The sequence below is a fragment of the Mus caroli genome, unplaced genomic scaffold (genome assembly GCF_978045245.1).
Source record: "Mus caroli unplaced genomic scaffold, Mus_caroli_1 scaffold_5, whole genome shotgun sequence".
Lineage (NCBI taxonomy): Eukaryota > Metazoa > Chordata > Mammalia > Rodentia > Muridae > Mus > Mus caroli.
The window spans coordinates 30,440,714-30,452,090 of record NW_028227260.1 but is presented as its reverse complement, the minus strand read 5'-3'; the positions used below and the strand labels follow the sequence as shown (position 1 = coordinate 30,452,090).

Here is an 11,377-nt window from a genome sequence, read left to right as displayed (position 1 = left end):
GCAAAAAGACAAACGAAAACCCTTTTTAACTTTACACAGGCTAAACTCACTTAACTGGTGGCAGGAGCGCCTCAAAAGCGCCCCCAACCCACCCAACTAGTAACCCAGTGCATTGTGGGAAATGTAGTCTAGCGCTACATTAGACCGGGTACGGGAAAAATGGATAGAAAACTACAACTCCCAAGAGGAGGTGAAGCGGGACTATTTCCCAGTCTGGCAGTAGCTCCGTGGGAGGGAGTTGGCACTCTCTCTGCCTACGTGGGAGAGAAGACACGGTTGGGGGAAGTGTGGAAAACCTCCGGAGGCGCCGCCACCAACGGAAGACTTGGTGGGAGGAGAAGTAGAGGGGTAGAGGGGTAAAGTAGAGGGGTAAAGACAGGCTGGGAGGGTGGAGGTGAGGAGGACAAATAGGTCGCCGCCGCTCCCGAGGCGGCACAAAGTTCTTCAAGATGTGGCTGAAGCCCGAGGAAGTGCTGTTGAAAAATGCGCTGAAGCTTTGGCTGATGGAAAGATCCAACGAGTACTTTGTCCTGCAAAGGCGTCGAGGCTACGGGGAAGAAGGAGGAGGGGGACTTACAGGTAAGCGGTTGTGGCCAGCAACACCTGCGTTAAGGCTGGGTCCACTGTCACTGAATAGGTGGCAAGGCAAACAGTTACTCGTCGCTGCCCACTGCCTCATCTTAAACCCAGGGCGACTGACTGGGGAATTCTGCTCCCGCCACCACCTTTCCTCTGCTACCACCGCGTCCTGACTGTCTTGCACAGGACTCCCAGTTGCTCTTCGGGTCTTACCGCGATAGGAGAAGCTAAGGGGGAATCCAGTACCTGATGGGTCGCTTCCCATGGCAAAAGGGGCTGATGGGCAGTGCAGTGCGCTAGCTAGACTAGTCCCGTTAAGACCGGCGAGGTGAGCAGGTTCGCGGGTGTGGACCTAACTTTTTTTCCAAAATCTATACAAATAATCACCACCCTAGGGAGTGAGTGCGAGTGTGTGAGGGACATTGCTAGGACATGGGGATCCTAAGGAGAATGAAGTGCCCCAATCACCTTGAGAGAGAGGCTGCAAGTGAGATTTGGGTCGGGGCGTGGGGCTGCTTGATGCTGGGGAAGTGGAGGAGTAGCCCTCAGAATTACTCACCTCCTCCCAGTTTCGCATCTTTTGCTATATCCAAGTTTTCAACCTTTGGGATCCCCCGTATTCTTCTAAGAGTACGTTTCTCTCCAGTGAGTTTGGCTCTGCCCCTTCTTTCAAAGATGTGTAAACCAAACCAATTAAACAAGAAGGAGACTCAACTCTTCTAAGCCAGTCTCCCACAGTTGTTAATCTTAAAAATTCAAAACTGGCCCATGTCTGAAGGTTACAAAGAAGGTTGTTTTTAGATCCTTAGTCTTCGATAGGGGCTTTTTACAAATTTGGACCTTGGAGAGACAAGAGCTGTTTTTCATGGTAATTCCTAGTTTGGTATTACGGTTTTGAAGTGTGGAGCAGGCTTAATTTGGGGAGGGTGATGTAGAGGGAAGAAGCAAAACTCTGACCACCTGAATTTTGATCACATCCTTACCTCTTACCTGTTGGATGACATTGATCAAATTCTTTCATATATGCAATCTTAAGGCACCACTTTGTGCTAGAATTATAATTTTGGTCACCGCCTTTAAAGTGCTGGGTTGAGAGAGGAGGGTGGAAGTAGACTAGGAAGATTAACTAGTTTACTAGAAAAAAATAGAATCAGAACCAAAGGACTACTGAAGGCTTGAAGGAAGAAGTTTCGTGGCTTATGTGACATTGATCTTCTTTGGCTAAAAAGAATGGTGCTTACTCTATGGAGATAAGTGTGTAAACTGGAAGATAATGTTCATAAAGGTATGTTTATGTTAAGGCAAGCCCCCTCTAATGTGGATAGAATTCATATGTCCTATGATATATATGACTTTACAACTAACAATCAACTTATCTGACTTATCCAATTTCTAAAAAGGGCCTTCAGGCAGTATGGGAACAAACATTGCCCCTATAATAAAAGTAGCATTTTACATTTTTTCCTGAACTTTAAAAATTACAAGTTGTTTTAGAGAAAAGTTTTCATTTAAATAGAAATTTCTTTTTAAAATTAATTAGTTTCTTTATTTACATCCCAAATGTTGCCCTCCTCCTGGTCCCCCCTCCCAAAGTTCTTCAACCTATTCCCCCTTCACATCTGTGAGAGTCCCTTCCCCCTTTCTCTGGGATATCAAACAGGTCAATTAAAATGGATTTTCTCTTTACCCCACTCACCTCTTTTGTTAGTTCCCTATTGCTAGAACACAAGGAACTTCGTCTGAAGAAATAAATGAAAATTTCTATCACTTGCATATGTGTGCTGTGATGAGTAACTTATAGTCAATTTGTATCTGCATGACTGTTTTCCTTGTGACAATGATAAGATGCCTGAAATCACCACCAAAGTCATATAAATTTAACAAAATAACTCAAAAAGGAGCAAAGAGATATTTTAAATGTTTTTTTGTTGTTGTTGTTGTTGTTGTTGTTGTTGTTCCGTTTGGTTCAGAGCAAAAGTGTATGCTGATTTTCATGGCTGCCTAACTACTGCCTTCTTAGTTAAACTTGTGGAGCAAAGAGCTGTGCTGTCCTCATTTCCATGAGCTTTCATCAGAGCATCAGTATAGGCCAGCATAAACCTGCCTTTGTCCATTTTATGTATTTGATATGTTGTTGTGTTACGTACTATCCCTTTATAAGATTAGTTTATGTTTAGTATAATGGAGAAATGACAGCGACCTTTGAGAAATGTTAATAATTGTACTTTAAGATTTGTTTTCTTTGATATGTGATGATTGGGAGCAATACCCCCCCGTAATATTATATCTTGAGTATAGATTTGATGAAATTTAGTTGATTCCATTTGAGGGGGGGGTCTAATTATATAGCTCAGGCCAGCTTCAAACTGACAGTTTTCCTTCCTCAACCTCCCAAATGCTGGTATGATAGGTATTTGCTACCACACTAAGCTTGGTGAACTAATTTTTCTTTCATAATGATGATTCTCTCCAAAGAATCTTCACAGTAGAGTCCCAAGGTCCCTTTTCTAGAATTATAAGATACTTTTTAGTGGGCATCTGGTTAGATTACTGATCATTTATCAAACTTTATCTTTCTTAGTTATCCTAGGTTACAGCAGAATGGAACTTTTGTAAAAAAATTTTGTTATACCCAAAGTTGTTACTGTTGCTTTGGTTTCTTGTTTATTTAGAGACTATTTTACTCTGGGTTTTTCTAGCTGCCTCACATTCTTCCCTTGCCTTTTCATGGTTGAGAAAGGTAAAGACTGCACGATTGCAGCTAAATTTAGCCCCTTGTTTTATGTAATTAAAATAATTTATGCATACTTGGCTTATTAAGCACAAATCAGCAATTTTCTCTGCTTGGCAGATGAGAGCCACTACGTAGACTACCTCCTGTTAAGTACTCTCCTGACTGTGGCTTAGGGAGACCTGCCAATCAGGAAGGCTTGGGTGTTTGTTGAAAGAATTTTACTCTTGAAGTTTTCATACCTGAATAATGGTAAGCAGGTTCTTAGACACTGGATTTATAATTACCATCAGCAGACCTTTTTTTTTTTTTTAATTTCATGTAGAACACAGGTTGAAAATAAACATTAAAACAAAAGAGTGTAAATAGTTCTCTTTCCTTGTTTCCTCTTTTACTTTGGTACTATTCCTTTGAAATTAAGGCATCTGTGTAATTAGAGCATGGTTACATTTGAAAAAAGCCCTTTATTTTAAAATATTTGATGTAATCTTTCATTTTATATTTATATATACTTTATGAATCACTCTAAATGATTTTCTCTAACCACACATGTAATAAAGGGAATGTATAACCCTTTATTGTCCATGTCACAGAAACCCAAAGCTTTTCTTTTGCTTAAGCTCCCAACTCAAAAGTCTAACTCTGGAAATGTTCCTATTACATATGGGTTAGCAAAATGTTATTGGATTCCATGCTCACAAATCCCAAAGGGTAAACATACCATTTTATGATAGGTCTGGAAAGTCCTACTCCCCATACACATGCAACTCACACTCAGAATAAAGTATCATATTGGCTTATTAAAAAGAAAATCCCAGCAGGTTGGTGGTGATGCACACCTTTAATCCCAACACTAAGGAGGCAGAGGCAGGCGAATCTCTGAGTTTGAGGCCAGCCTGGTCTACAGAGTGAGTTCCAGGACAACCAGGGTTCACAGAAAGAACTTGTCTCAAAAGAAAGAGAGAGAGAGAGAGAGAGAGAGAGAGAGAGAGAGAGAGAGAGAGAGAGAGAGAGAGAAAGGAAGAAAGAAAGAAAGACAGAGAGAGAGAAAGGAAAGGAAAAGAAAAGAAAAGAAAAGAAAAGAAAAGAAAAGAAAAGAAAAGAAAAGAAAAAGGAAAACCCCACATGGTAAACAGTAGGAAGGACAAATCATATTTTGTGTTCCTTCCCCAATCCTTTAAGCATCTAATCCCTGTAAAATCAAGTAAAAAGTATCCTTAAAGATCTCTTGAGAGTTGGGGAAATGGTTCAATGGATAATAGCAGTGACTATTTTTCTGGAGGAGCACATTCAATTCTCAGTACCCACATGGCAGCTCATAGCTGTCTATGATTTCAGTTATAGGACACCTTCTGGCTTCTGTAGGCAGCAGACATGCACATGGTGCACAGACATACATGCAGGCAAAACACTCATACAATAGAAATAAATAAAATTTTAAAAATCCTTGGAATAAGAAAAAAGCAGCCTTGTAGGTTTCAAGAATTAAAATGATCAGTGTTATCAGTTTTCTTGCTTTTAAAATTAAGCTAAAGGGTACATATGTTTCTCTTTAACACTATAAATCTGTATGTCTCCCCCAAACCCTTTACATATAATCTGTATAATTATGACTTTAATTTAACTCTTAAGGACTGCAGGTTCATGGCCCTAAGGTGCATAGGAGCAAATATATTCTACTCTTTGCTGCAAAGGAAGAGACCCTAGGAGCAGATAGGGGAAGGAAAATGGTGAGAGACATAAGCAACAAGTACCTAAAACAGTAAAAGGCTTATAGGTAGGCAGTCAATAATCCTTCCTTTTATCAAGAAAACAAAACGATTAAACTGACCATCTTCATTTCTCAAAACTTCAACCTGTCCTTTCCTATTTAAAGATATGTTATATACCTTTGGAATATATATACATATAAATATCACATGCATACAAACACACACACACACATACACACACAGATACATACACATACACACACCTTCAGAAGAATTAAGATGTTCCAGGCAGGCAGGCAGGCAGGCCCCAACTCTGGATGCTATCGTATGGAACTTTTGCTTCAATAATCCAATTTTAAGCCAGCATTCATAGTGTATAGATGCACCATCCAGTGATACACTTCCTTCATTAACCCTGCTTCTTTTAGCTTTTTACCTTTTTGTTGTTGTTGTTCTTTAATATGTATTTGGTCCCTTTAGAGTTGAAATTCTTTTTAATAAATAAAATCTTAGCTTACTCATCTGTGAGGTGAAGATAACATTGTCTTCTCTATCTCAGGTCACTGTAGTGTAGGTCAAATGGGTTTTGAAATCAATTCTCAGTACCGACGTGGCAGTACCCAAATGTGACACCTTTCATATTAAATGCTATTTTAAGGCCCTAAAGACCAAAGCAATCAGTCTTCGTCCTCTCCCTCTCTTCCTCGCTCCCTAGTTTCCCCATATTCCCTAACCATTTTCCCTAATAATTATTTTCCATGTTGTATATAGAAATTGATTTGAAGGAATAATATTGAATATGTCCAACATAATGATACCACTGCAAGAGCACAATACTGATAATCACTAGGGAATATTATAATGCTGACTATACATCTGGTATTTATAATCAGGATAATTTAAGAGAATTAGAATAATTTATCATGACCAAGTTTCCTTTGATCTAGGACTGCTCTAATCCCAGAAGTCCCCTAATAGTACTTCTACAGATTTAAGTACCACTTGTACTGGAGAATGTTATTGAAAAAAAAAATACAATTTTGGTTTTCCTACTAGTATTTTTAAAGCAAAATTCTTGAAGAAGGAATACCAGTTCAGCTTATGAAATCTCTCGCTGCGTGTGGACAGTTCGGGAAGGAATATGGGTATAAAGTAAGCTGAAAATAATAAAAAGCATAGTTGCCATATTGCTGTGATGGTGGTTACATGGGCTTTGTGTTGCCTTTATGTTATGAATTTTGTCCTGTTTGCCTTTTTTTGCCACTGCTATGTAAGTACAAAGGATAATACAAAATCTTAAACGTGATTGCACACATATTTGCAGAACAAGTATTTACTAAATGCCTTCTAACAATCAAGGATTGGTTTGCTTGGTTTTAATTGTATGTGTATGTATATTTTGACTGCACGTATGCATGTATGAGTATGTGGTGCCTTTGGAGGCCAGAAGAAGGCATTGGGTCCCATGGAACTAGAGTTACAGATAGTTGTGAGCCTTCTTGTGGGTGCTGCAAATCATACCCAAGTCTTCAGGAAGAGCAGCCAGTTCTCTTAACCACTGAGCCATCTCTTCAGGCCCCAAGAACTGTTTTTAATTGCTGAAGATAGAGCAGTAACTAAAACAATTTTTTTCATGGGGTCTCATTCTAGATGAGAGAGATAAACAGTCAAATCCTGTGTGGTATGAGTGGAGGTGATAACCAATATGAAGAATAAAGTAAGATGTTCTGATACACAAGGAAGGGCTTCATATTTTAGAAAAATTGATCCATGAGCAGAGACTGGAGGGATTTAGAACATGTGAGCCAATTGTATCTGGTAACAGAATAAACTGTAATAATTCTTGGAATGATTTTACTGTAATCAGATACAGTGAAATGTATTGTTACTGATTTTGGTTAATAGAATAGGCATGGTTCCTACGAAGTTTGCAGTCTTCTAGAGCATTTGACAAACAAGTAAACAAGTATTTTATTACTGGGATAGTAGCTCGGTTTTGTTGACTTATTTAATCTATAAATAAATAGATATTAAAAACCTCCAGTCCAGTTTTCTATACCTAGCTCTGATATATTTTATGATTAGCAGAGGTGCTATAAAAACGAAAACAAGTCAGGTGTGGTGGCACACGTCTTTAATCCCAGCACTCGGGAAGCAGAGGCAGGTGGATTTCTGAGTTCAAGGCCAGCCTGGTCTACAAAGTGAGTTTCAGGACAGCCAGGGCTATACAGAGAAACCCTGTCTCGAACCCCTCCCCCTAAAAAATAAATAAAATTAAATAAATAAATAAAGTTTTTCTAAAATCAGAAATAAACAACAATAGCTGGGATACTTGTGGCAGAATTCCAGTGTGGCATCTGTGAAGCTTTTTGCCAAAATCCAATTTAGATCATTTTTAATTAAATCATTTTTCTATAAGCACTATCGGTATCTGAGAGGCTGTTTGCTAGGGAGAAGTCAAAAGGTATTCTAACTGAGGAATGATATTATAAAGCAAAACATAGCAGTTGTTGGGACAGAGTAGATATTCCAGATGCATTTATTTGGAATTAGAAACGTGGGACTCAAGATACGATGTTGTTAATAACTATATAAAGGTTGTTGGGAAAGAACATCTTCATCTATACCAGGGGGAAATTTGAAACAGTGAGTTAAAAAGACCTAAAAATTAACATTTAATTGGTCTTTGATGATATTTCAATGAAAAGTATAGGGGCTTGTTTTTCTCTTCCTTAGATAGAGTAAAGGAATAAGGTTTTAAAGCAATGGATAATCATAATTGCTGGGTTTTATTATCTTTGTTTTCTTCTTATTTTAAATGAACCAAAATGTTTTTTTAAAAATGTTCAAGGATGAAAAAATAGAACCTAAAGAAGAATTATTTTTTATTAACTGTTTTCCAAAGCTCCTAGTGTAAAATTGGCAGCTTTCAAAATGCCATGTGGCCATTGGGTTATTCTAAAATAAGCACTCAGAGTTCTGTTTGAAGGGTTTAGATCTGGTAGCAAAATAATAGAATTAGGAAAATTTATAACCTCCGTTGAAAACACTTTTCTCTTACTTGAATATGTTTCTTACTAAGTGCATTGGCAGTTTACTAATTAGTTTTCTCATTAACTTTTAATGAGACTGACATTATAAAAAATTCAGTAAAGGTGTACTGGCTAGACTTTGTAAGCATGACAACTTATGATTAAAGAATCAGCTGTAAGGTTACAACAGTCATTACTATGGACCAAATATGTAATCAGACATTTTATAGAGACTAGAAATGAATCCTATTGGTAATTGGAAAGTTCGTTTACACTATTCTTCTGCAGCTAGAACAGTGTTGTATTACACAGTGCCCTCAATCTACTTTATAAACAGAACTACTTCCCCCCAAAAAGTAGACATTATTTTGTGTACTAAACTAGCATATTGGTAGTGAAGACTCCATAGTTTGCTTTACTGTTGCTGTAATAGAATACTCTGATCAAAACCAACTTGGCGGTAGGAAAAGGTTTCTTTTATCTTATATGTTACAACCCATTATCTGGGGAGGCCAAAACAGGAACCTAAGACAGGAGCTTGAAGCAGGAACTAGGAAGAAAAACTGATTACTGGCTTGCTTCCAGACTCTTTCTTAGACAACCATGGACCATCTGCCTAGGGATAGTATCACTCACAGTGGGCTGCGTACTTGTACATCAAATAGCAATCAAAAAATGCCCCCACAGATGTTCCTACAGGCTGTTTTGATGGAGGCAGTTCCTCAATTGATATTCCTCCATCCTAGATATGTTAAGTTGATGGCCGACATTAGCCATCAAAACCATGATCTTCAACCTGTAGCTGTTCTAATGGCCTTTCCTTTAACATTCAACTCTTTATAATTTCTTGCTTATCAAAATCATTGTTCCAGTACAGGGAAAAAAAGGCATTCATTGTCAAAAAATTGGAAGGGGCAATCATTGATCTGTGTACTTTTTATTAGATTTTATTTGTTTACCCTGATGCTGTGTATGTCTGTATGGGGAACAAGGGGACAAGTAGAAGTCAGTTCTCTTCTTCACCATATGGGTCTTAGGGATCAAACTCAGATAGGCAGATTTGGCAGCACGTACACTAACCTACTGTCTGTGTTCTTAACACTGGCTGCCTGTTACATTTGACTAAGGAACTTTTAAAAGCTACTAAATGATATTGCTGTATTTATGGAGAAATTGATGTCTTGGATTTAATTTAAAATATTTCTGGAAAGAAGACAAAATAAAAATGTTGATTATTATGGAAACTAGATTGTAGATACATAGACATTCTGCTATATTGTAAGTAAAGAAAACTAGAACAACAATATCTTAGGATGGATCAATTAAGTCATAATCCTTGGACTTCAGTAGTTTCAAAACTTAAGTTTTAAAACTCTTCTGACTGACTCAAATTTGTTGTTTGAGTTGAGAATCATTACCATGGAATATAAAAGGGAAAAAAATCAAGAATCAGAAAGATCTGGATGGTTTGGAGTGCTCGGGTAAAAGCAGTGATATACAACCAATCAAAACTGCAGAGTGCGGAACCCAGTTAGAGATCATTACAGAAGAGGGGGTGAAAAGAATGTAAGAGCCAAAGGAACAGGGAGTTTGTGTCTTCTAGAAATGTCAGAAGCTACACCTATGAGGTCTCACCAACAGCACTACCCACGCATCAGCTGAACAAGGTCGAGAGTAGACATGCCAAAGTAGATGGATCTTTGTGGTCATTACAAAGTCTTAACTCTACACAAAGAATGATGGGCAATTAAAGATGACTGAGAGTGGGAGCAACAGTCTTTCCTAGGGAGAAGCATACCAATTGGTTATAGAATACAAAATGGTAGCCCTGAAAACATAATGCAAATGACGTTATACAGAATGTATTTAGTAACACACACAAAGGTAACAACAGTTAAAGACAAAGAGGCCATAAATTTGAAAGAGAGCAAGGGGATATATGTGGGAGGTGTTAGAAGGAAAAAAGGGAAGGGGATGATGTAATTACATTATAATCTCAAAACTTACAAGTTATCAAGAAGAAAATAAAGATTTCATTTTTGAACAAAAGCTGATGACATAAAATTAATATGGGTAAATATAAACATATATTTTGGTTTTTGTTTTTAATTTAGATAGTCTCACTATGTAGCTCTGGCTATCCTGGAACTCACTATGTAACCCTTGGTCTCCCAGAGATCCACATGCTGCTGCCTTCTGAATGTCAGGATTAAAGGCGTGCACCACTATGCCTGGCTCACGTATATATTTTTAAAAACAATCTCTACTATAGCAAGTAATACTAAGGTCAGTGCTTACATTTATAAAAAAAAGGTCAATGTATTTTTATCACAAGCATAACTTAATAGTGATCTGGTATCCAAACATCTAGTTATCTTAGGCTACATTAAGAACCATGGGGTTTAACTGCAGATGTTGCTTAGTGTTAGAGTTCTTGGCTACCATAAACAAGGCCCTGGATACTGAAAAAAATAATTTAAAAAGAATTATGGAGTCCATAATATAATGGTTCAGACCTTATTTGGTATTGAAGTAGTTTATTTTTGACCTATTTTGGAGCTGGGTCTCAAGTAACCCAACTTAGTCTTCAACTTGCTGTGTAGCAGAGGGTGACTTTGAACCCATGACTTTCCTGGCTCCATAGTGTTGTGATTATAGAAAGGAGCTACTATATCTGTTTTAGTAGTCTAGTTTGAGTGACACTTTTAACCATTATATCCAGGATAGGCTATGTAGTAGGTAGAACTAACTGCAAAATGAAAACAAAATGACCCATGAAATCATAAGGATTTTAGGGTATTGACAACAGCATTAACCAAGCAGAGTCATTCTGCACAGAGTTCTGTTTACAGATCATAAACCCAAATGATGGGCCCTGACTATAACCTTTGGGAATACAATATCTTCTTTAGTTTAGAAATAGGAAGCCTTAAAGAAGTAAGGGCAAGGGATACTGTGAGGAGGTAAATATGCTAGAGGCTAGATTATATGACTAGTCAGGATGTTTTTCATCTCCAAAGTCTGCGATTCTTTATCTAGCCAAAAGGATTGGCTTGTGATAGTAATTATTATTCATAAAAAGCTGCCTTTAAAAATATCACGTAACTTGGCATTTTTTGTAATCTTACTCTATTAAATAAAAACATTTCACATTAATTAATGTACTTATTATTTCCTTAAGAAGGTGGGTGTGACTTATTTTTCCAGGATGCTGCCAAACTCCATGGGCATTCTAGAACATTGAGTGATGTCATAGTTATAGCCACTCAAAGGATAATTCGAGTATCTGTATTTTCAAATTTCTTATTCTACCATGCAGCTGA

At 37.7% G+C, this 11,377-nt stretch overlaps 1 protein-coding gene across 3 annotated transcripts in view; it reads left to right on the top strand.

Moving 5' to 3' along the window:
• Nucleotides 1-265: 265 nt before the first annotated feature.
• Nucleotides 266-11,377, top strand: part of Tbc1d8b (TBC1 domain family member 8B) — a 67,361-nt gene continuing 56,249 nt past the window's right edge. For all 3 annotated transcript variants that reach the window (XM_029473353.2, XM_021152905.3, XM_021152904.2), the window contains exon 1: nt 266-579. In XM_029473353.2, coding sequence (XP_029329213.1) covers nt 450-579 — 130 coding nt within the window. In that variant the 5' untranslated portion in view covers nt 266-449. The remainder of the gene's footprint in view (nt 580-11,377) is intronic.